This window comes from Sciurus carolinensis, chromosome 4 (genome assembly GCF_902686445.1).
Source record: "Sciurus carolinensis chromosome 4, mSciCar1.2, whole genome shotgun sequence".
Lineage (NCBI taxonomy): Eukaryota > Metazoa > Chordata > Mammalia > Rodentia > Sciuridae > Sciurus > Sciurus carolinensis.
The window spans coordinates 2,573,290-2,599,866 of NC_062216.1; the positions used below are offsets into that span (position 1 = coordinate 2,573,290).

The 26,577-nt window shown below is 46.3% G+C and overlaps 1 protein-coding gene across 1 annotated transcript in view; it reads right to left on the bottom strand.

The window, feature by feature from the left end:
• Nucleotides 1-26,577, bottom strand: part of Csmd1 (CUB and Sushi multiple domains 1) — a 1,673,782-nt gene that overhangs the window by 527,209 nt on the left and 1,119,996 nt on the right. Inside the window, exon 8 of the mRNA XM_047550875.1 lies at nt 3,927-4,014. Coding sequence (XP_047406831.1) covers nt 3,927-4,014 — 88 coding nt within the window. The remainder of the gene's footprint in view (nt 1-3,926; nt 4,015-26,577) is intronic.

Sequence of the window (26,577 nt, forward strand, 5' to 3'; positions counted from 1 at the left end):
CAGAATAAAAAATATTACCAAGAATAAGGAATTATAATGTCAAAAGTATCAATTCAACAAAAGGCATAGCAGTTTTAAAATTCATTTACCTATTAACATATCCAAATTGCAAGAGGCAAAAACTGAGGCAGGTGTAAGGAGAACCCCACAAATCCACAATCTCAGCAGGAGATTTTGAAGAGTCTCTGTCTGGTTTGGATATGAGGTAACCCCTAAAGTTCCTGCGTTAGTGCAGGAGTGTTCAGTGGTGGAATGATTGTGAGAGCTGTAACCTAATCGGTCTGCCAAAGCTGAATGGATTGGGTGGTAGCTAGGCAGGTGGGGCAGGGCCTGGTTAGAGAAGATGGGTCACTGGGGCTGTGCCCCAAGAGTATATCTTTCCTAGGCCCCTTCACCCCTCTCTCTCCTTCCTTCCCTCCCTCCCCTCTTCTTCCTCCTCCTCTTCATCTTCTTTTCTTCTTTCTTCTCTACCTCCCTCTCCTCCCCTCCTCTTCTCTCTTCTCTCTTCTCTCTTCCCTTCCCTTCCCTTCCCTTCCCTTCCCTTCTGTCTCTCTCTCTCTCTCTCTCTCTCTCTCTCTCCCTCTCTCTCTCTCTCTCTCTCTCTCTCTCTTCCTCCCTCCTTCCCTTCCCTCCCTCTCTCTCTTCTTCCTGGTTGCCAAGAAAGGACAAGTGATCCTCCACCTAGTCCATCTGCCATGATGTGCTGCTTTACCTTGGCCCAGAGAGAGAAACTGTGAGCCCCAAATAAACTTTCCCTTCTCTAAGTTGTTCTTTTCAGGTGTCTTGTTCACAGTAATGTGAAGTTACTAACAACACTGCCAATCCTGTGAATTAAATGGTCTTTACACAACACTTCACTCAGCAGTAGGATATACATTTTGTTCAAGGTCCCATGGAGCATTCACCAAGCTAGAGCTCATGCTCAGCCACTATCAACACAGCTAAAGGGATCCCAGTTGTACAAATCTTGCTCTTTGACCACACAGATGCTTGGAAAAAATCATCACACATTTCAAAGTTAAATCACATATGGAACCACAAAGGAAGCATAAAGGAAAATAAAAATATATTTGAACTGCATGAAAATGAAAACATAACATCAAAATTGAAGGGGTGCAGTCAAAGCAGTTCTTAGAGAAAAATTGATAGCGTTAGTGCTACAAAGGAGGGTATTTAGGCACCCTTGTTAAAAAAGACAAAGGACTTAGATCACTGATCTCAGCTTCAGCCTTAAGAAACCAGGAAAAGAACAAAGCTCATAATAATCAGAAAGGATTAAAACAAATTTAATTAAATAACAAAAAGGAGAAATCAATAAAATTGAAGACAAATAATAGGGAAAATCAGTGAACTAAATTTTGGTTTTAGAAGATCAATAGCATTGACATTTTACTTGCCAAATGGATCTGGAAAAGTAAGAAAAACACAAGTTATGAACATGAGGAATTTGAGCTGTGGCATCGCCCATAATTCGAAGGATACAGGAAATACTATGGAAAGTTTTTGGAGTAAATTTGACAACTTAAATAAAATTTTAGAATTCCTTGAAAGACAAAAACTATCAAAGTTCTTTGAAGTAGGAAATGGGTAACACAAATAGACCTTTAAGTAGAAAACAATATGAATTTATAATTAGAATAAAAACTCACTTCATAAGAAAATTCTAATTTCTGATGGTTTCATTTATGAGTTTTCCCAACATTTAAGAAAAAAATTACCAATTACATACAAATTTTTCTAGAATATCCCAGAGAAGAGAATGTTTCCAAATTAATTTAATGAGACCAGTGTTACTCTGATGGCAAATCCAGACAAAATAATTACAAGACTCCATATCAATGATGAATGCCCACGCAAAGTATCTGAACAAATTTTGGCAAGTAAAATCCAATAGCATATGAAAAGGATAATACATCATGACCAAATTAATTTTATTCCATAGGGCAAGGTTGTTTTAATATTGGAACATCCATTTATTCATCATATTAACAAACTAAACAAATGATCACCCACGTAGATGTAGAAAAACCATTTGACTAAATCCTGTATTCATTTTTATTTAAAAAATACAAACTCTCAACAAATTAAAAGTAGAAGATTATATCCTAGACCTCACAGGGCATCTCTGAAGAATGTAGGACTGATACCATATCTATGGTTAAAACCAGATTTTTTCCTGTATAAGCTCAGAAATAAGGCACAGACCTTTCACCATTTCTAGTCAGCCTTGGAGTACGAGTTCACACTAGGTAGTGCACTCAGGCAAGGAAAAGAAATAAAAACACTATGAGAAGGATCCTCTCAGCTACATGTATGTAGATGTATGAATATATATACACTCACCATAGATGATGAAAATGTTTTACGTTTTTAGTTAATTTAGTAGATTTTTGAATCATTTCTGAAGTGTTATATTATTTGATCACTATAAACTTGCAGGCATGAAAACAACAGAGAGCTGGAAAACAAAAACCTAATAGTTAGAGGTGGTGAGTCTGCTGTGAGATCAGACCCTACCTGCTGGCTTGAGGGGCCCCGGGTATGCACCACCTGGTTCCCTCCTCCTAGCCAGAATCAGAACAGTTGGAAAGAAGAAACAAAACATCACTTGACTAAGAGCCCATCTTGAGGCTGGCCTCCAAGGACCCTGAGCTGAATCAGTGGCTCTGAACGACTCAGTCGAGGCCCTTCCTGGGCTCACTCCTGCTGATCCACGGGTGGGCTGCACCCTCCTCCTTTCATGTGAGAGCAAGCCACTACCAACACTGTGGATATGGCTCCACTGTGTCCTCTGAGGCTCATGTGGTGACATTTAAGCCCCCTGGAAGGTAGGGAGGGGTGAAATTGAGCCCCACCATGCTGAGAAGCAGGGCTCTGGAGGTGGCAGGGGATAGACCAGGTGGTCAGTGTGGAGCCCCCAAGGCTGAATCCTGGGATTTTGGGGGAAGAGGGAGAGAGATCCCAGAAGACGTAGGTACATTCACAAGCGCCTCCCCTCCCTGGCTGATCCTCTGAACCACTTTGGAACACTGCTACCAAGAACTCCATCACCAGGTGTAGTCCCTCCACCTGAGCCCTCCAGATCTGGAAGTCAAAATGAACCTTTTCTTTGCTGTTTTATAATCCCCCTTCTATGGCATTGTACTATTGGCAACGAAAAGTCACTACTACTTTCAAACAAGCCACGGCTGCCCTGCTTTCCCTGAGTGACATTTCTCTTTCCTTCCAGTAGCATCAATGGCCCCCAGGGTCTGCTGGCTTCACTAGCCATGATCCTTCACTAGCCATGATCCTCTGTCCCCTGACCCCCTTATGTTTCTTCCTTCAAAATGGAGCGAGCATGGGAGGAACAACTCGATCCTTGTTCCCTTGGATCTTGATTCTTCAGCGTACTATCACTAATTCAAAGTCCACACAAGTCCAAGGTAAGGACATGCCAACTCCAAAGGAACTGCACAACTTTAATCACAGTTGCATTCTTAACGCAGCCGCAGGAGAGAAGGCCCAGACCCTCATGACCCCAGTAAAACAATTCACCACATTTTCTGAATGAATTGCACTGACTGCCACTAACACTGATCACTTGGAAGGTTTATGTAATGGAATAATTATCAGTCTCTGATTTAATTTTTCCTCCCTTTTTGAATGTTAAAAGCATTAGAATTTCAAATGGCAACAGATTAAAAACAAGAAAAAAATCCTCTGAAGACAAATTTGATCACATACATTTAAAGTGTTTGTTGGCTCATATACTGAAGGGTTTCAGTCCTAGAGTATCTGGAAACGTCCAGCACGTTTTAGAGATCTGCACGTAGACCAGTCCTGTGATGACCGAGAAGTCGTGTAAATTAAAAGGGCAGAAGAGTTAAACAAAGTGACAGGGTGGGTGAGGCACAACTGGCTTTCACACAGGACCCACGGCCTACCTGAAGTCAGAGCCTGCTCTTCTGCCATTTTCTGGAATCCCGGGATCTGGACACATGTCGGAGACCAGGGCCACACCGCCTTGACTCACTGTAACAGAGAGAAGGATGTGAGGATGCGACACAGTCCTGGGGGAACACCAGGGGATGAGTTCAACATGTGCTCTAGGAATCGAGACAGCTCAGCCCCATTAGAATAGGCCTGTGTTCTTATTCGATATAATCGAGGCTGCTTTCCAATGAAAGATTGAAAGCGTCTTTAATTCTTGCTTTTCTCTGTGGTACAGACCAAAGCTGAATTAAAATGCATGCGCTTATTTCAATCATTCCATGTCACACTGAGGAGCACGGCAGAGAGTGGCAGCAGGGCATGCATCCCTGGGTTCACACAGATGGCCTCAACCCGTCCCCAGGACCAGCAGTGTAGAAAGGGCTCTGCCAGACCTTTCAATAGAGCCTCCTATTGTATCTCCAACCTGACTTGACTGTGCTTAGCCTTGAATGAAAAGGAGCCGTGCACTCCTTGCACCAGTGTGCAGGGTTGAGCCTGGAGCCTCTTCCAGCAAGAGTTTGTCCTCCTGCTGAAGCCTGACCACCTCAGAATGACCGCTGAAGGACCCACTTGCAGGCTGCATTCCATGGCTGCCACTTCAACACCCATGGAGTCTGCCTGATCCAACCAAGGCCCTCGCCTCTTTCTTTCCAGAATTTGCCTAACAGAGGGCTTGTGAACCAATCCAACTTAATGGGATATGGATGTATGTCCACAAAATTGCCTCTGAAAGGCATTCCTGGTGCTGGCAGAGGCCATCTCTTCTTTACTCTTGACCTCACTGTGCCTGGATTTTGAAATTTGAACTTCAGTGCTGTTGTTGGAGACCAAGGGTAGAAGCAACGACATGTGATAGATCAAGAACCTTGACCCTCTATGTCGTCATCGAGGCTGATCACCAACCTGTAAGAGACCCACTCTAACCTAACACACAGCTGGATCTCTCCATGTTTACCTTAGTTTAAACCCATTAATAGGTGATTCTATTATTCGTAGCCAAAAATAACATACAAATTCAAGTTCAATGAACTCCACGTAAGTGTGATAAACCCAACATGATCCCAAAGACACATTATAGCTGAAGTATTGAAAGACAAAGAGAAGATCTTGAACGCAGAAAGAGAAACCCAATGCATCACAAACGAGGGCTCTCTAATGAGACCATCAGCAGGTTTCTCAGCAGAAGCTCTGCAGGTTTGAAGGCAGTGTGGTCATACACTTGAATGCAGAAAGAAAAGCACAGTTAACTAAGAAGCCTTTCTCCAACAGAACTGTCCCTTCAAAGTGATGGTCTACATGATCATAATATGCGATCTTATAATACTTAGATCATAATATCAAATAGTGAGTTAAATTTTTGCATTTGAAAGTTGTTACATAAGTTCCATTTAAGTTAACCAGGCAAAAGTATGAAGAAATTATAAGAGAACATTTTAAGAGAGAAATTTCAGGGTCACTGTAAGGACAAATCATTTGTTTGATATACTTTTCATGTTTTGATGATCTATAATCTGTCTAAAAATATGAAAAATGTTTTACAGGAGACATTACATCTGGAATAAAAACCATACAGAAAAGACACTTCCATTAATTCTATCCCATGACATGTCAAGGCACCAGAAATTTGGCTCCCTTCATTAAATACTCCTAGTTCAGAAGAAATGTCTTTTAAATTTAAGACATTTGCAGATATACAATGAAGGAGTTCCTTATCAGCAGGCCTTCCCTGCAAGAAAGCCAAAGTGAGTCCTTCAAGTTGAAACAAAAGGTCACAAGAGAGGAATTTGAGACCACTTGTGTTGTGGATTGATGTGAGGTGTCCCCCAAAAGCTCATGTGAGACAATGCAAGAAGGTTCAGAGGAGAAACAATTGTGTTAGGAAAGGCTTCACCCAATCAGTAGATTCATCCCCTGAAGTAATGCCTGAGTGGAAGCTGGAGGCGGGTGTGGTGGGCTGGGGAGGTGGGCATCGAGGGTGTGACTTGTGGGCATCTATTTGTGTCTGGCCGGTGGAGTCTCTCTCTCTGCTTTCTGTTCATCATATGAGTTGATTCCCTCTGTCATACTCTTCCTCTATGATGTTCAGCCTCGCCTCAGCCCCGAATGGAGTCTGCTGGACCTCTGAAACCGTGAGCCCCTAAATAAACCTTTCCTCCTTTGCGATTGTTCTGGTTGGGTCTTTTAGTCACAGTAGCGAAATAGCTGACTACAACAACATGAACATATAAATTTCTCCAGTAAAGAAAACACATGGGAAAATGTAAAACTAAGCATTATAGTAATTTTGAATTGCAATTTCACTTTTTATTTTCTTCACTGTTTAAAAGACAGTACAAAAAATAATTATAAATTTTTGCTAATAGATACATAATACATGAAGGCATAATTTCTGACATCAATTGTATGAAGTAGGGGGGAAGATCCCTGAGGAACAAAGTTTATGTATAGTATTAAAGTTGGTATTGATTGAAAATGTTATCATAATTTTAGGCTGTTTTGTGTAGTCTCCATGGTAACAGCAAAGAAAATATTGTAGAATATGTGTAAAAGGAAAAGGAGAGAATCACGATGTGTTATTACACTGTAACAGTGACTAAGCTCAAGTGTACTCAGAGATGGAGGAAGGGAAGCAGGGGCTGTGGGCCATGCAGGCCATGCCCGCAGGATGGTAGGGGACAGTGCTCCCCACAAGCTGTTAATCCCATGGACTGCACTCACTGTGTTAGACAGAATTCAGCCTCATCTCCATTATACATTGGATCCATGAGCCCCAGAACCATGTCAGGAAGCAACCATGTTCACAGAGAGGCTCTTGAAATTATCATCAGAGTGGGCCCAAGTCCAGTATTACTGGTCTCCTAACAAAGGAAGAGGATACTGGGGCATGAACACACAGAGGAGAGCCACGCAAAGACCCAGAGAGGCAGCCCCCAACATCCAGGAGAGGAGACTCAGAAGGGACCAGCCCTGCTAACATCTTGGACTCCCAGCCTCCAGACATGTGAGGAAGAATGGTCTGCTGTTGGAGCCCCTCAGTCCAAGCTGGGCTGTCATGGAGGCCTCCATAAACTAGTACCTTCCCTAACCCAAAGACAGATTAAACAGTGACTTAGTAAACAGCGATCCAACTGAACGTTGTCCACAAGAGGAGACGCACTTTTGATCTAAGGACACTGAGAGGCTGAATGAAAAGGAGTTGACTTCACAGAGCTGGAAGGGAGGAGGGAGGCTCCCAGGGCGTGGGGTGGAGGATGCGGAGGTACTGGTTAAGGGGTGCAGAACTTCTCATAGGTGTGCAGAAAGTGTCACAATAGATGGTGGTGACAGAGCCATCACAGTGTGAAGAGGCCCAATGCCATGGGACTGTACGTTTAAAAGGGTTACATTCCATGTTTATGTTCCTTAACTCTCCCTTCCTCCCTCCTTCCATATCTATAGAGTCATAAACAGACATAAACACAGAGACAGACAAATAGAGACCCGTGGGACATGGATATGGATATATAGGTATAAATGCAGACATGGACACAGACATATACCTGTAGACAGAGAGACAGACACGTCCCTCCATCTAATAGCTGTGTTCTCCAACGCCAGCATTTTATAGTCTATCTCACAGGCTAGGGTGAAGTTCCCAACCAGTAGGCAATGGTCTACCACCAACTCTCTAAAATTGATCTCCTTGATACATTTAGAGTTAATACTTTCCAATCCTAATCACATCTTCCTTTCTTCCATCACCAGCTAGAAGACCCCTACCTCCCCTCAAGCATGTGACAGGAGTCTCCTCAGGGTGAACGGCCATCTGGTTTTTAGAGGTAGTGCACTCTTTCATGGCCCTGGCTCTCTACTCTCTGTCCTCAAGGTGGTCTAAACCACCACACCAAGCCTGTGAATAGGTCTACTTGTATTTCTTCTTTATTGAACATGTCCATATGAAATAGTAGTAAAAAGAGAAAAATTGGAAGTTTTCATCCAAGTTAGATTAAAACATTCTGGATCTTTTAAAAGGTAATACTTTTAAAAGGTAAGTCACTTATGAGAACAGAAAAGATCCTTAGTTGGAAATCTGTGAGAGCAGAGAATGCACTGAACAGACAGTGGAAGACACCAAAAGAGTGGTGAGCCATTAGTCGTGGAATACCACAGTTTTCTGGAGCTGGGAGAGGTGAGCGAAGTGAGCAGGGGACAGAGAAGGTGAGGCGACAGGGCATGCACAAGCAGAGGAGAGACGCCACAGACCCCGCCATCTGCTCCCACACCCCAGCTCCTCTGATCCCTGCAGACTTCCCTCAATCCTGGAGAGGCCCCTGTACACCCAGGGTCCCCAGAGCCCCAGTGGTCTCCCAGGGAGGAACTGCCGGCTTAGCAGCGGCCAGGGCTCACTCTGCTGAATGTTACCTTTTCAAGTTCACAGGACACATGCCATGGATATCAATAAGCACATTACATCTTAGTCAAAAGTTTGGAGTTTAAAACTCAAAAGTGACACTATTCCCTGGAGAGGTCTGCCGTGCACCAGTGACTAACGCCAGCCACGCTGCAGAACGGCAGAGGCTGCTCAGTTGCGGGTGGGAGCCCATGGGAGATGGGGGTCTGGCTCTGCAGTGTGTGCTGCAAGTGGCTCAAAGCGTGCCAGGCCACAGGCCTCGGTGCACACGCAGAAGGCTTCCTGAGACACGCCTTGCTCCTCAAGGGGACATCTGTGACTGCCAAAGATCGCCACTGACTGTAGGTGGAACGAGTTCAGGTCGAGCAGGGCCACAGTGAAGTAAGGGTGGACAAGGAACACAGGCATTCTCTGGGATGAAGGACAGGGGAGTCGTAGATAGGGGGGTAGGGTGTACAAAGGTGCAGTAACAGGACATCATTACAAGGAAGTGACAAGAAGAACCCTGCTGATGTCAAGAATTGAACATGTGACCTTTGCTAGAAAATCCAGTATCACACATATTTTTAAATTTTTACACTTAATGCATACAGTGACCTATGAGTTACTGATATGAAACCCATTTTACAGATGGAAAACAAAACTGAGACCAGATTCATGACCCAGTTGATAGCAAAGTCCAGGTCCCTCTCCCTGCACTGGTCACAGTGACCCTGAGAGAGCAGATGTGATGGGCTCTGTGGACCCAGGAGGTCAATGCCTGACAACAACTGTTACTTCCAATAATTTCTTTTACAAAATTGATGTATTTAATAATAAAAAGATACCGAGGGTCAAAAAAGGAAGTAAACAGATGTTCTCATTTATATTCTCAAACAAATACACACATGGGAAGCCATATGGATCCACCATGAGCCTTTAGCTCAAACCATCTGGTAGCAATTTCCTATAATTTAAAAACTCGGATTCAAAGGCTGTCCACGCAAGGACACTGTCCACCTTGGATGACGGCAGCTATGGAGGGGCTGGGGTGCTGAGTCTCCCTCCCTGTGAGGTGTCATTCTGAGAAGGTTCGTAGCTTATCTTTGGGATAAGTGATTTCAGTAAGAGCCACATAGTTTTTTATTGTCACGACTCCTGTCATTGGTTGCATATTCTATCGTTGATCCTTATTTCTTAGAGACTACAGACACGTCTTAACTTGGGACAAAGTGACCATTTTAAACCTTCAGAGAAGAGACCACGTTAAGAAGACTTGCACAGCACGCATTTTAGTTGAAACGCCTTTCCAGCAAAGTCTCCTTCATCCATTACCTGGAGATGAGTGACAGCCTGTTGTGGGGCATCTGTTCGGGAATACCTTGGAATTTGGACTTTCCTATTACAACGCGTTTGAAACAAATCAACACTGATGCTTTTCCTTTGACATTTAGTCTATTCCGTGTGTCCTCACAGAATGAGGAGCACACCTTTTTGATGCAGTTCCCCTCTGTGATTGGCAAGAGGTTTTATCTCAGCAAGAGAGAACCTCTCAACATACCCACACTTCATGAGCCATGGCTGGAGTACAGGACCACTTCAGTGTCAACACTACCAGTCTAGTGATTTCTTCCATGAAGCTGCGGCAGGATTTTGTTCTCTTAAATTGTCACCCAGGACATTTCAACTTGTCTAACAGAACTTTATACCTTTCTCTGTTTCTGTTGAATATTTAGAGTCTCTATCAGCAGTCTTTATCCCCAGCAGTGAACACATGTCTATGATATGAATATGTAAAATAAGAGTTTCTGAAATTTGAATGATAAATTTGTATCAATGCACCCTTAGGGATTTTAAAGGATGGTCTCAATAGAAATAAGTTCCCAGAGACACCTTGCCTTCCTGTGTCTGGTTTCGGAGCTCCAGCTGTACCTACCAAATGGCAGTCTAAGTGAGAGCTAAGGGCTGGTCTTCCCAGGTACCTAACTCACACATTCTGGATCTTTTAAAAGGTAATACTTTTAAAAGATACACCTGGCATTTTCTCCGGCTTCTCTCTCTTGTCCTGCTGTACATCATGATGCACCTTATAAAATATTTGTCAGTGGAATGTCTATCATCTTAAATTTTATACCTGGGTTTTACCCATGTTCTCCACTCCTGCTGCCATAGACTTCAATCAAACTCTTTGCTGTACAGTAATTTATTTTTAAAAAACATATTTTAGATTCTTATGAAATCCCCCAAATACATTATTAAGAATCTAAAAAGAAAGCTAATGACTCTATTCTATAATAAGTAAAGACTATTGGCATTCAAAACCTTCAGTCTTTTCAAAATAATTGCCTCCTAGACTGTTTTCTACCAAAGAGAAAAACAAGTAAGTATTTTATAAGGATTCTGATATTAAGAGCTATTCTTCCAACTGAAAAATCATTGTTGCAGCAAAAAGTTCAAACAGACAATACTTTTTATATATTTTCAAATTAAACCAAATGTTTATTTAAGTAAAGTAAGTATATTGAAGTATAAAATCAATGTAAGTGAGCCTAAAAAAAATCAATGTCGCTGTTTTAAAGAGCCCTGTTCACTGCCCACCACTATCTGTCTGGTCCCTCACCACCCTCCCAGGCATGCCCTTGAGTGGAAGCCAGTAGCACTGAACAGCTGTGGCCCAGAGTGGACACTAGCTCCCAGGTGCAGGGCCCACGGCCGGGAGGGAGTGGCCTGAGGCCCTACCACCATCATTTTCCCCCAGTTTATTTTTGTATATTTCAGGACTCTGAATATAAGATGCATGAATACTTTTCAGGGCTCTCTCAAAGAAATCTTACCGGATGCCTAATTATTAATGGTCTCCTAACAGCATGAATAACATTCCACTAGAAATAATTTACATTGCTTTACATGGAATCTAAGAGGCCAGAGAAGTAAATTTGAAAGGTAGGAAGAGAGAGAGAATCTTGAACTCCACGTATAATATACTTGATTTCTTAACACATACACATATAATATCTAATACATATACAATATCCCTATTTAAATCTCATATTTAAATATTTCACATTAAATACAATGCAATTAAATCTCAAAACCTGTGTGTCAATTCGTAGATTTTTGAAATAGGAACTACTCTATCTGAATAATGAGTACCTAGAGATAATTTCTTACTGATAATACTTGTCAGAATATTTTATGTAAGTATATTCTAACACAGTTAATATAAATGATATCTGCATATATAATTTATGAATATATTTTATCACTTTAACTTACCTATTTTTAAAATAACAATTAAGACTTTATTAATTCTATAGATATAAAAATGCAAGTAAACATAAAAATAATGAAATTTATATAAACATTTAAATTTATAAATATGTAAATGTATAAATATATAAATACTATTTTTATAGATAATTATATTTTCAAATTCTTTGGTTTATTAATATTTTACTGTATTAAGTATATAAGAATGCTTAGAACTTTTTCCTGTATTTTAAAAGAGCAGAAAATTAATGTTTTGAGAATTTTTGTGATACATAGTTTAACATTATAATCAATATCAATAAATCCAATTGATTTGGTCACTCCAAAAATCTGTCTCAGAATTTTCTTCTGTATGTTAGTCAGATACTTTGCAAATGAAATCAAGAAAGAGATCCAAGTTTGAAACTGCTATAGAAACATTTCTTGCAACTGTTGATAATCATTTTGAAAATATATAGCTGCAAGACCCTTAGGAGACATCATAATTGCCATACAAATGATGCAATATGTGCCTAGCATTTTAGTTTCAAAATTAATGTAATATTTTCTTAAAGAAGTAATGGCATAAGACTTCCAGGCTGAAATCACTGAAATTCACTGAAAAAATTAGGTAAGTGAAAATTATGCTATTCATTTACATAACCTCAATTGAACATGTCAATTGCTTTTACTATGTTCTGAATCATGGCAAACTGTGTGTTTTCAGAATATAAAGAATAATGGTTGCATAGTCTTTAATGTGATAATGAGACATATATAAATAAAGATTGTTGGGGTAGCTGTTTAGATCTGCTTCTCCATCAGAGAGCAGTACTCCACCTGATCCCAGCTGTCTATCTTCAAAATCTGCCTGTGGGTCTTTATTTTCTAATCCACCATTGACCCTCACCGGAACCCACAAGTTTGGCTGCACTGGTCCTGGTAGCCGGGATGTTCACAAACATGCAGGGGGGCTTCTGTGGAGAACCAGGGGAGCCGGGCGAGGTGTGGCCCAGGGGAAGGGCACACCCAGCGGCCGACTGACTCTCTACTCCCTGGTGTGCTTTCCTCAAGGTGTGCGCCAGCATGACCCTCAGCACATCCTCCTCTGTGGTGTAGGGATGTACAGTTATGGGTACACAGTTATTGACACTTCAGAGAGATGTCAATTTTCATCGTTTTTATGGTACTTGCCATTGGAATACACTTGAATGACACCTCTATAGGTTTCCTTACAGAAGTAGACTCTGGTAGACATTAAAAAGAAAAGGCTTGGGCTCATTTGGTAAGATCTTTCCTACTGAAATAGCAAATCGTATTTCCTAAAACATGAAGGAAAGTACTTAGGGATAATTTTTAGGGAAAATAAACTATAAAATAAAATAGAAGGTCTGCATCAGAAAAAAAAAAATCAGACAAATTTAGTGTTAGGTATACTGCCCAAATCCCTTTAATTATCAGAAGTGAGGTCTAGAAAGTCTAAGCAGCTTTCAAGGAGAGGCAGAGGTGGGATAAACAGAGGTGTCCAGTGGTTCCAGGACCCTGGGCACATTTAGAAATATAGTAAGAGCACATCACACACCTAGTATTGCTCATACAGAGAACAGCACCAGAACACCTGCTGCTCTCTGCATCTCCTGCAGAAGCCTGGGTTACGTTCTGGCAGGGTTTCTTTCAGCTCTCATAAGCCATGAGTCTGATTCTGTGATTCTTTTCCTTAGGGAAATTTAATCCAGGGAGGTTATAACACACGTTTGCTTTGTTAAAGATGAGGGAGCTAGAAAATGCCACAAGACAGGCAACGAGAATGTGGTAGGACAATATCACCCTGAAAGCGACAGGTAGGTCTCACTTGTTTTAAATGAAGGGTTATTTGCCTTGTATCAGCAAATACTCAGAGTTGGAACTTCGCAGTTGTCACTCAAAAACCAGTGTGGACAGTCTCCCGACTGAGATGCACCTCCCTAGTGCTTGGGAAGCCTTGCCTTTCCATCTGGAAGCGAGGCGCATGAAACTCTTGGCTTTACAGTGCTGTGTTTGCTTCCTACGCTGAGCCCACATGATATACAAACACTGGTGAGGGATGTGGACGTGCTTTTTGAACAGGTCAGGCGTTTTTATTCATAAGAAACCCAATAATTCAAATGATTATCTTTGTGCATTAGAATAATCGAAATCACCATGGAAATAACACTTGAAAGTAGAAATAGCAAGCTAATCGCAGCCAATTCACTTAGTTATTCAGGAACTGCTCAGCTAAAAATTGATCAGGGCTGGTGCTGGAGATCTGCCCGCCTGGGAGGCATCCGCTCTCCTGGGTCTGAGAAGACCAACGCTGAGCGAGGCCAACGCAGGGAAACGGCCAGTTGCCAAGGGGGCTGAGGCTCCGAAGGAAGGGACAGACGCTGCTGGAGAGCTACCTGGCGTGGAGGGTGTCCAATTTTGGATGGGTCCGGGATGGCCTCTGAAGGGTGATGGCATTTATGCGGACACTGTGAGACAGGAGCAGGTGAGAGCAGATTCTGCAGGGCTCCCCAAGTGAGCCGCAGACAGACCAGGGAAGGAACAAGTCTGGCACCATCAGAGCACCGTGGGTGGCAAGAGCACCCAGTCCACTGAAGCTGGAGAGGAGTGAGGCCAGACAGAGCCCCCACGACACCGGCAGGAGAAGGTCCCCTCGCTGTGTTGACTGCCCCACTGTGGTTACTCCTAGAGGACAAGGGTGGAGAAAGCCAGGGAGGGGCACAGTGGCCAAAGGGAAGGTGGCCGCGTGTTGGGGCCGCATGCTCGCTCAGAGAGGGGAGAAGTCGCCAGATCTGCACTGCCTGGAGATCCGGAGTGAAGACCTAGGGATTGGCTTGCTTGCCAGGACTGGGGAGAATGGCGTGATCTGTCTCCAGTGACGGACGAAGGACCTGTCAGCCACAGTGTGAGGACGTGGAATGGACAAAGGCCAGGTGAGGTGCTCCAGATTTGACCTCTTAGTGTCAGAAACCAGCCAAGAGCCAGATGGACATGTCAGCTGCTCTGTTGGGCACGTGTGTCTGAACAGGGGGAGAGGCTTGCAGCAGAGACTGGGGCTTGCTCGTGCACAGATGAGATCAACCTGGAGTCAGTGCTGGGTCCGCTGGACCCGACACGGCTCTCCACGTGCGAACCCAGCACCCCTCCGGACACACACTGTTCCCTGTGCCTGGGCCGCTCGCAGCTGCAGTTTCACACAGCTGCCTTCCCCTAGCACTGTAGTCTCAGCTAAGACGTGGCCCCCAGGGCCGCAGATCCTGAGCACCTGCCCTGGAATCAGGCCCTCCCTGGGCTCCTCAGCCCACTGCCTCCAGTGCTCTCAGATGACACTTAGCACTACGAGAAATCCGTTCAGGACTCTTCCCACCACTGAAGTCAAGGGCAGCAGGGAGTCTGCTCGTTTCTGTCTCCAGCATCCGTACTCAGCAAGAAGACTACACATCTGAGCTGATGACCAATAGGTAATGAGAGACGCTGGAGCAGTGTGCGCCTGTGGAGGCTGGGAATAAAACGTCAAAGAGGCTGAGGAGAAGCAGGAGGTAGGGTTTGCCGTAAGAGGGTTTCCAAGGCAGAAAGGGTTGCAAGCAGTTTGAAATGATACCAAGGGGCCAAATAAAGGGAGAATCAGAGAAGTCACCGGTCTGGCCACACTGGGACTAGCTGAGTTTGAGCAGCCCGGTTCTGGTGCACTGATGAAAGGCTGCAGCCTGCATGTGGAGGCAGGGGCTGCTGCTTGAGGACACTGGGTGGCTGGTGCTTGATCAAACACGCTCTCAGGATTCATCTCTCAGTGAATTGGGAGTTCCTACCCGGTGAACTGGAATTCTCCCCTGGTCCAGAGATAACCCGGGTGTGGTATGGAATCCTAACCAAGGACACTGAGCTGGATTAGTCTCATCTTTCTCCAAACTGCAGCTCAGGAGCGTCTCCAAGGGAGACACTACGCACTTGGGAGAGAATGTGGATCCCATAACCATGAATGGACTCACCATCCAATTCCCATTATTTACATAAGAAAGCACTTATTTTTCCATCAGATTTTGTGATTGCCGATTTTATTATTACCAGGAGAAAATGGAGCAGGCACTTTGTTTCAAGTTCTCAGCAGAGAAAAATAATTTAATTTAAAAAAATTAAAAGGAACGTTGCAAAAACCAAGCTCTTAGGCAATACATTTTTTTAAAGCTATACTATTTATCGATAGTCTTTTACTAAAAATTAAATTTAAATTTTCCAGTGGGAGGGCAGCTTCCTACATCAGTAGTGCGGCAAGGAGCACCTCTCCAAGCCCCTCCCTCAGGACCCTGTTCTCTCGCACCCCGACGCCCCTCTCCACACCGACTTCAAAGAGCTACTGAACCAAAGCTAAAGACCACCCCTGGCATTTCCATCTTCTCAGAGGTTATTTTTAATGATAGAAACACCAACAGTTCTTAGATCTACCTCATTAGACTGCCATGATAAAATCTTAGACTGTGGTATGTGGTGTGTGGAGTGCCGAGCAGAGTGGGTGGGTGGGAGGGTGGGCAGACGTGTTTGTGTGGCATGAGGATGGAACCCAGGGTTACTCTACCACTGGGCTACATCTCCAGTCCTTTTTAATTTTTATTTTGAGACAGGGTCTTGCTAAGTTGCTGAGACTGGCCTTGAACTTGGAATCCTCCTGTTTTATTCTACAGAGATGCTGGGATTACAGGAAAGTGCCACCTCATCTGGTTTCTTCTTGTTTTAATGCACTAAAAAGGAAGATTCCGAATCTACTGCGTAATTGCAACACTAATTCTCCTGAAAAAATCTTTGATTAAAAAACTAAGCAGACCACGGACCCTGGGTGTTTTAGTCGGCTATTTCACTGCTGCAATTAAAAGATTCGACCAGCACAATTATGGAGGAGGAAAGGTTTGAGAGGTTCATGGGTTCGGAGGTCTAAGTCCATAGAAGGCTGCTCCATTCCTCGGGGCTCGAGGTGAGACTGGACATCATGGCAGAAGAGTGTGGCAGAGGGAAGCAGCTCACATCATCAGGAAGCAGAGAGAGAGGGAGAGAGAGACTCCACTCTCCAGATACAAAATACAAACCCCAAAGCCATGTCCCCAGTGAACCACTCCCTCCAGCCACACCCCCCCTGCCTCCAGTTGCCACCCAGTCAGTCCCGTCAGGGGATTAAGTCACAATTGGTTAAGGCTCTTACAAGCCAATCGTTTCTCCTCTGACCCTTCTTACATCGTCTCCCGTGTGAGCTTCTGGAGGACACCTCACCTCCAAACCCAAACTCTGGGCCCATACATCAGTCATATTGCAGGCAGGATGTTTCCTGATAGAAAGAGGAGGCAGGGAAGCCACCTCCTCTGCCGTCTCTGTCCACCCTGCGTGTCCCCTCCCAGTGCACGGGCGTCATCTGAGGTCACTCTGACATCAGAGGTCATGTCTGTGACCCGTCATTCTGCCTCAGAGGGAAGCTCTGTGGAAAGGGAGGGCAACAAGACTGGGCAGGAGGATTTAAAAGTCAGCCCTCATTCCAGAAGAACCAACCCATCTTCCACACCCCTGGAGAAGTGGGCATCAGGACGTGGGAGGCCCCTTTCCTCGGTGGATGCCCTCTGAACTGGTGCTTTTAACTCCATGCCTGAGCAGCTGCAGTACTAATTATTTAATAGTTGCTGACAGCTTCTTTTTAACATTTTTCATCTAATTTTCTATCTCTGAGAAAATTAAGGACAAATCCTTGAATATATAACAAGCACTCTTTTTCTCATGACTCTCAAACAAAACAATCTAAAGTGTGTGTGGTAGGTTTAACTTAAGTTGGAGTGACAGTGCAAAGACCCACCTAAGTGCTTGTTCACAGTGCACGGCCTGAGACCTGGGAGGGGAACCTCAGGCCACTGTGCCCCAGCAGCTCTGGGGAGCCTTGTTTCCTAATGAGTTTGTAAAACAGGTGAGGATGATGATGCGTGTGTGCTGCTTCTCTCTGAGTGACCCAGCAAGGCCGTGTAAGTGGGGTGTGAATGTGGTCCTGTTCCCAGGTCAGAGGTTGGAGGGGAATGCGGCAGAGACCAAGCGTGGCTAAGCGCTGTTTAGGGAGTTAACAGACACAAATCATGCTGCTTTGGCTACTTGAGTAAGTGGCCATCCCAAGTTTGAAAAGGTGAATTAAAATGTCCTAATTTATCAAATAAATGTCAATGACACATATTTTCCAAACTTAAGATGTGAAAATATTGTATATGAACCTAAAAACATTCAATTACCCCAAATGAGAATGGAAATGTCACGCAGAACATTAACTGTCACTGAAGCAGCCCAACGCGCGTGACTTTAGAATCATCAGACATCATTTCTCAAGTGTCCATTCCGTGCTGAGTTTATAACTAGCCGCACATTGTCTTAAATACTGTGAAGATCACAGGAACAGAGAAGAAATCAACTATTTCAACTGTGCTGAGTGAATCATTCCATTTAAAGACGCTTCCGTATGAAGCGTAATGAATAAGTCGTCCCTCATCTGGAGCATCCACACACTTTTCCACCTGCATCTCTGCCAGTGCAACACAACCAGCCTGGGATGCCCTGTCCTGCACATTGAAAACCTGGTTCTTGTTCTCCAGAAGGGGATCGCTAAGGCCTTGGGACGCCTGGCCTGGATAGAATACCTTTGCTTAGGTGGGGCCTCTGTGCTCCCCTGTAATTAACAGAGCCTGTGCCACATGGTCTGACGATGTGGCATCAGAGCATCTTCTGGAGGGGTCAGAGGCCAGACCAGCAGTGTGGGCAGTCACCTGGGCCTATGCCACTGACCCTCAAGCAGACCCAGGATGCCAGGGCCCAGAGGAGCCCCTCTGTTGGCAATGCTCTGTATGTTGGCGCACATCACTACCAGGACAAGTTGGGGGGACAGTGGGACACACCTGATGTCTCTTGACTTTGTCCCCCACACCCCAGATTTCAGCCCTGTTCTCGGTCATAAGCCAAAACCATGTGTGTGATGCTCTTGGGAGTTCTGAGTTCCAGGGAGCCGTTCAGCCTGCAATGGCCCTGGGACCCTGCACCACACTGTTGGCATCATAGAGACCTGAATCCAGATGTCTGACTGCCTTACTGACTTGAAGAAATTACATGATCTCTTTGGATCCAAGTTCTAAGATTTGATAAATGTTACCTATTATAACTTCAGGACTTTTCCTGAGGAACTATGATAAAATAAATAAAAGTACTTGCCAGGAAGCACAAACTGAATGGTTTGATTTCCTCTATCTCAAGAAAACGCTTTGTAAAACTGTGATATTCCATTGCTTCTCATGGACTGAACACCCTCCCAATGACCTTGTGATTCAGATGCAGACCTAGCTATCTGAGGCAGAGGTGTTCAGCAGCAGTCCGTGCTCATGACCATGCTGCCCTCAGGTGTAGCTCTGTGAGCACTGTCAGGCATGTCCCAGGCCACAGGCTTGACCCCAGCTCTGCAAAGGCACACGCGCAGGTTGAACCAAGGAACCAGGGCTGGAAACAGACTGGTTCTTCAGCACAACACCTTCCTTCTCCTAAGTGATATTTTTCCTTCATATTTCACCATACTTCAAAAACCTACTGTAGCATATCTTGGGTATTAGTACCAGGTATTAGAGCCAACAACACACTAAATAAGTATATAAGCAAAAAAAAAAAAAAAAAAAAAAAAATGAGCAATCCACGTGGAAAAGCACACCTCAGTCCAGGTCTCCGTTTCCAGGGTTAGCCGCCCTTGCTCAGGGAGAGCAGAGTGAGAACGTTGAGGCTGGGTGTGTGCTGAGGGGTTCAGCCCTGTCCCCCCCCCCACAGGCTGCACAGGACTTGAAGAAATAGCAGAGGGTGTGCCTGCTTCTCCCTCCCATGGACAGTCTGGTCAAGTCAGCATCTGTCTTTTAAAAATCCTCAACTGTCTGTTGAGCAGAAGTACGTGTAGGCTGGGCCTAGGGGAGGTGTTTCTCTCCGCAGAGTGGAAAGTCAACAGATAGGAAAAGTCCCAAGCCAGGAGAGAGCAGGCCCAGGACCGGACCCAGAGCCCAGAGCCCGCCACGCCAATGCCAACGTGCACAGGTGACCAGGACTCCGTCCTCCCCAGGCTGGGGCCCCAGGAAGGCTCCTGCAATGCGATCATGCTACGAGGAAAGTGAAGTGAGCAGAGGGAAGGAGGCTCAGGACAGCCCCAGACGATTTTCTATCTCTTGGTAGGATGGAAATCCAGAAATTATTTCCGGAGGAGGAAGCCAGGGTCACTTTTCTTAAATTTCTAGATTGTCTTCCCTTTCCCACTGGTTTACTACCAGGTTCCACAAAAACTGCTGATGCAAGACTGCCAGTTCTAGCCCAGGCCTGCCGGGCCCTGCTGGAGGCTGCGCACAGGCTGCTGGACTTTACGAGGAACGGGAAAGACAGTGAAGGTCAGGAACCCCGGGCCTCCATGTTGGACCTCTCCACTGGCAACAGAACTGCGGAGGGAGGGTCACTCCCTGAAAGACGTCAGTTATCACGTCCTGCAGGACAGTGCTTTCACCAAGGAGTCAGGCGAGTTCAGGGTTTAAAAAGAAGAGGAGCGAAGGGAAATGAATGGTGAGAAAGAGGCCATGCTGCCCTCCATGCAACCGGACAGAAGCCGGTTCATCCATGGCCTACACTGGGAAAGCCCCTCGTGTGTCCGCGACTTCGATGTCCAATTCAACGGTACACGAATAGCCACTGAGGACGTGAAGGACAGCTGAGATGCAGAGAACAGGAAAATGAGGAGACTTGGCTGCCACCCCCGGCAGACCAGCCGGTGGACACCTCGCGCCTCTTAAGTAACACCTTAAGATCCCTCCATCATCCCGAGTCCCCATTCCTTCATTTGAAACTTGTCTGCCGACATGGACATAATGATACATGGAAAACGTGAGGTCCTGGCCAAAGGTCAAGCCCTTCTGGTTCCCATGAGTTGTTTTCACCTGTTCGCTGATTCAGACACTTGTTCTTTCCCACCTTCAAGTTTGCATCACATTTCCAGGGCCCAAAACAAAAATTTAACCATATTATTATTATTTTTTTGCATAGAATATCCTCAGTATCTTCATGGGGCCCATGTTACCGTGTTCATCTTCCGTTAACCCTGGCTGACAGCTGGACGAGGACGGGGAGGTGTTCGCTGTGCTCACCGTGACAGCTGGCAGGTGCTCCACCCGTGCTCCTTGAGGAGATGAGGAGGGGCGGGCAGCAGGAGCACCTGCAGGACTGCGAGAGCTCTCTGTGAGGATCCACGCCTGTCTCGTGGACAGCTGCTCTTTCCTCCTGTCCCTTGTTGCAAAAGAAGCTTTGCTGCGAGAGGACCGGCTCTGTCTGGAGGCTGGTGCAGCCACAGCGCTCTAGTCAGCAGGGAGAGAGCAGTGTGCCCAGGACAGCCGCGTCTAGGCAGAGCCAGTCCATGGAGCCCCTGGCCAGCCTGGAACCTCGGGTCTACACACACCACGTTTAAACACAAGACTGTGAGGTCGTTAGCTGCAGTTTATTGAAAGCACTGCCAACTATTCAGTTACGAGCCCAAAGGATTCTGGCAAGGATGGTCTTGGTGTCTAGGGCCTGGCAGGTCCCAGGAGGTCCTTCAGAGCATGTACTCAGGCGGTCTGTGAAGTCAGCCTTCCTGCTAAGGTGGATTTCCTCGGATCACAGCTGTGGCATCTGACAAGTAGGAGACTGTCCATCTCTAAGCCAGTAGACTTGTTTCTGATATCCCAGGAGGACATTCACCACCCATGAAGTCAAGGCTCCCTAGCCCTGTGTGGGGAAGGGGTTGGTCCCAGGGGCTGCAGGGCCATAGAAGAGGACTTTGGGGTGTGGAGTTCTCACGCCACGAATGTTTAAAAACAGAAATGCTGTCAGTTCAAGACTCAAGAGTGACCCTGATTTGCTAGATGAAGCCTTGTTTGTGAAGGAAAAAGAGTCAAATCACACACCAAAACAGCTTCATAGAGTTGGTCTCACCTTTTGACTCTCATGAATGTTCGGTGCTGGGTTTACTTCCCCATCAAGAGTGGCATCAGAGGCTGTGGCTCAGCAGGCCTCTGAGAAATCCTGAAGGAGCTGAGGGAGGCAACACAGGAGGCTGGCCAGGGCCTGGGTTTGTGAAGCTCAGGGGCAGCGAGAGCTGCCAGCGGCCTCTTCACACGGACACTCACGGACCCCACACGAATCCAGGGGAGTGGAGAGCGTGCAGCTCTGCTCCGCAGACAAGAAAACATGTCCTACAGGGCAGGAGTCCCCCGCCAGCCCCTCGCCCACACTGGTGCGATGACTTCAGCTGGAGAAGTCTTGGAAGCAGATTCTACTCAATGTCCACACAGGTCCTCCTCCATTATCAGCGCCCACACCGGTCCTCCTGCATTATCAGCGCCCACTCGGTCCTCCTGCATTATCAGCGCCCACACGGGTCCTCCTCCATTATCAGCGCCCACACCGGTCCTCCTCCATTATCAGTGCCCACACCGGTCCTCCTGCATTATCAGCGCCCACTCGGTCCTCCTGCATTATCAGCGCCCACACGGGTCCTCCTCCATTATCAAGTGGCATTTTTTATCTGACAGGATATATAAAGCCTCACCGAAAAGTATGATTTGGCCTTTTGGGTAAATTCATTTATTTTATTTTCAGCACAGTAAAGGAGTGGATGAAACTCAGAAAATCCTTTTAAAATCACAATTCCTACCTCTGCCATGAGATGCTTCTCATCCCTCTAGAGGTCAAAAGATTTGTGAGAGAATAGTGATGCTATGTCTACGCAGGAATCCCAGGAAGTGCTTCACTTTTGCCAAGGCAGCCAGGAACTCCACAGGAGCCTGGAGTGGCTGCCACCGCCGCTCTGTAGCGGGGTGACCTGGCCCTCCGTCAGACCCTGATTTTCCTATTCTTGATGCGCTAACCTCAGTCAGGTTTCAGGACATGAGCAATGTGTGTAAATTAACTCAGATAAAGGTAAGCAGGAAAAATCAGCATGGAGTGAACCCAGGAGCAAACAGGTGAGAGCCGAGTACCTGCGAGCTCAGGAGCCAGAGTGCCAGGCGCTGGCAGAACACGCACACCTGTGCCCTGGGGCTGCCCGAGTGGAGTCTCACACGTATGCCCGACCTGTGAGGATGCGGCCATCACGTCCAGGGCCAGCATCCGTGTCACAGGTAACCCACACACAGAGGGTCAGAGGATGAAGCCCCGTAAAGACTCAGGCGCCAGGGAATCTACCCACTGGGACAGGCGCTGGGAGAGATGCAGCAGAATTCACCCTTCCCCGCCTGGCCCTGTGACCAGGGATCACCACCTAGAACGTGCAGCCTGAGTCAGTTTCCCCACCGGCTCAGGATCCAAATCAGGGAGGCTCGTGGGCTTCAAATGTCTCAGGTGAAGACCACGAGGCAGGCGGTGACCCAAGGCAACCTGCAAAACATACCGCTTCTGTCCCGAGGAACACAGCTCACATTCAGGCCTCAGAGGGTCCCCAGTGCGAGTCCCCAAGAACATAAGTCCCCCAGAGAACCAAGAAAGCAGTCAATGGGCAAATAGAGAAGCATGGCATGGTAAGCAGGGGCGGCTGGGGACATGGCTCCAAAGGAAGCAGAACATAAAATAAGCGTGCTTAATCTGTACCCATAAATAAAAGAAAGGCCAGAAAATACTGCTGGAACAAGAGGGTAATAAAACTTTTCAAGCAGAGTTGGTAAATACACCTAGCGGCGCCTCTAGAGATGAAATATAAAGTTTTCAATGTTGAGTTTCCAGAGATAAAATCACATAATAGGTGAAACTGAAATAAAAACAGACGGGGAGAGGCAGGATGCAGAGTTAACAAACTTAAAAATACATCTTAAGAAATCCTGTGGTACCGAGGGGGGTAGCTGTGGATCTGAGCGCTGGGGCATAGGAGACCAAGTGAGTGCTCTGGAACTGGCCTGAAGGACTTCAGAGGGCAAGCTAGACTCCAGGAAGAAGCAGCACTTACACGGATGCAGGAGACCCACATCCAGAGCTCGGGAAGGCATAGGAGTCGGCCTCAGGGACAGCAACAGATATCCAAGACAGGCAGCAGACCCGAGAAGCCGCTGAAAAGAGGTGGGGGGGGCAGGGAAGGAGGGCCAGGCGGGCAGTGCCCCTGGAAACTGACCCGCCACTCACTGGGCCCTGAGCAGATCCACTTGCTCGGCCTCCCAGCACCTGCCTGGCCCCTGAGGCTGCTCATCTTGAGAGGGAGGAGGGGCGAAGCTCAGGGCCATTGCATTATGGGTCCCTGGTTACCTCGACTGGGTTTTCATTCATGAGTTAGTGAGCTTGATTGGCTTGCTGTCTGAGCAAGAGCCAAGATCTGTGTAAGATGAGGCAGAAAGAACATTTTAAAAGAGGACAACGGCATGGATTGATTGTGTTGTGCTAAGAACTGCTAACAAACAACACAGGACACCAGGAGTCAAAGCTGCCTGAGATTTACCTCTAAGGAAAGTCTGCAGGCTGCGTTTTCAACATTTCCGCCATCCCAGACCTGAACCTGGAGCTCTGGGCCTGGGCTCGCCATTTGGGCTGGAAGCGCCCACCAGGTACCGGTGCACCCTCGACTGGGAACCACTGTTCCTGAGAGGGGGAACACCCTGGCTGGACGGCTTCACGTTCTGTCTCCCTCTAGAAGTTGCAGGCGTGAGGCCTCCTACGGCCCAGGAGGGCTCATCTGCAGAGCCTCGATCTTAGATCAGAGACAGGGAGGAGAGGCAACACCCATTGAGAGGCTTTTTGCACATGGATGATTTTCGCCCACGTTAGCAAAAAGAAGACAGGAAGAGGAAGAAAAGCGGATGAGGAGAACACCTGAAAGAACTCACCAGAAAGGGGCAAGCCCCAGAAAAGAACAGAGGCGAGGCATAAGGCCTAGCACCTCATTTGTAGGGGCCCTCACAGGTCCTTGGGGTTCCAGGTTTACTGACATTTCATCCCTAAAGGGAGCAAACGTCAGGGGTTCTCCAATGCCTGTATTTCTTCTTGTCTCCTCACTGTTCCTTGTCGCCCCTGGGCCCAAATCCAGCAGCTTGTTACAACGTTGCATTGTGTAGCTTCCCCATCCTGCCTCTGCCCAGTGCCTCCTGCGAGCCTCCTCAGGAATGTGAGAGCAATGCCCAGAGCTCCCTTTCTCCATTCAGCCAAGGCTGGTGGAGAAGACAAATGGCAGGGGATCCAGACCTCCGCAGACCCACAGAGTAGCTGGCGTCAGACCTTCGCCTCGGGACAAGATGGTGCACAGGGCAGCCCCCGGGGGACTTAAGGCACACAGACTGCCCTGTTGAGGAAAATGTTTGACAAGTCAGATGAGGCAGATGGTGAGCTGCAAAGTCTGGGTCTGGTGGGTTCTGGAAGAGGACACTCTCAACTAAGAGAGGGGAGGCAGAAAATGGTGAGACTGAGCGGAAAAACACGCTGTGTCCTGACACCTGAAAGAAGCAAGGCTCCTAACAGGCACAAGCCATGGGACAGGAAGCTGGGCAAGGGACAGGGGCTGTGACTGTCTATGGAGACATTATTTAAAAAGATATACCAGAAGAAGGATGTCTGCTAAGATGCTGATACTCTGTAATAAGGACATCTCCATTATCAATACATTTTAATCACGTATGCGAAAATTCAGATAGAATATTATAATTTTCAAAATATACTTTCCTTTAACTCTCATAAATCCTATCTTCAAGCTATCCTAAAGAAATAAATCAATTTATTTTTGATATTAGCTATAATTATATTTATTGCATTTTCTGGCATAACATTTAAAACTGGAAATATTCTAAATTTTCAACAAAAAGAAACTTATATTAATATGGCAAACCCTCCAGTCACAAAATGCCATTTCAAGGAATGCTTATCAACATAGAAAAATACTAAATATATGAAATGAAAAAAGCAAACAGATCAGTTAAATCAGCATTTGGTCATATGTGAAAGAAAAAAACTTACTTGCACATGTATGTGAAAAAAGGAGGGCTAAGTGCCCAAGTTAGGTGGGAATTTTGGGGGGTTGTAAAAATATGAATTTCATTAAATATTTTTTGTGTTTGCACTTTCAATTTTTTTTCCTGTACATGCATTGCTTTGTAATAAAATCCCACAATGTTACTCTATTTTAATTAAAAAAATAAAACCCTTGTTTGAAAATAAGGGAAAATTGCATCTGTTAAGAGGATAATCCGTTTCTTTGAAATGTAAATGAGAGTTTGACAGTTTAGAGGCTGGGCCTCAAGGGGTTGTGACTTTCTTTCCCTGGTTGGCAGGGGGACCACGGAGATAGCGGAGATAGCAGATCGGCAACCACTGACACTGAGTGCCTGTCTCGGCTCCTGCCCAAGGCTGTCCAAGGGTCCCTGAGTTTGCCCTGCTTCCCCTCATTGGCATCCTGAAAGCACGTTCAACCTGGCAGGGCCCTTTCCTGCCAGGGGCCGTGCTCCATGGGCCCCAGCACTACAGGACCCTCACAGGAGATCCAGCCCCCAGGAGCTGGTCCAAGCCCTCTGGGGGGTCACTGGGAGTGAGGACCCGCGGCCTCCGCGTGGGGAGGGCAGGTGAGGCAGATGGATGAAAACATGACACTTCCACGGTTTCTTAGCCCCCTACCATCCCTCCATTCTGGCCACTCCTGGGGTGGCCACAGTGCCCCTGGTCGCACACCCGCACTGGACCATGGCGATGGGACGTCACAGAGTTCCTCGGCTCTGGGGCAGGCCCACCTGGACCCGGACTCAAGAGTGAACGGCACAGAGAGAGAGCTGCTCTCCAGGCCTCTGCACCGTGAAAGGCAGAGAAAGGGCGAGGAACATCAGGCCCGGGCACCCGGGGGGCAGGAGCCCAGTGCCTTCCTCAGGTGGGAGGGGCATGTGTCCTGAAAGGCTTTACCCAGGGCAGCGCACCCTGCAGGAGTCAGCAGGACGTCGCTGGGT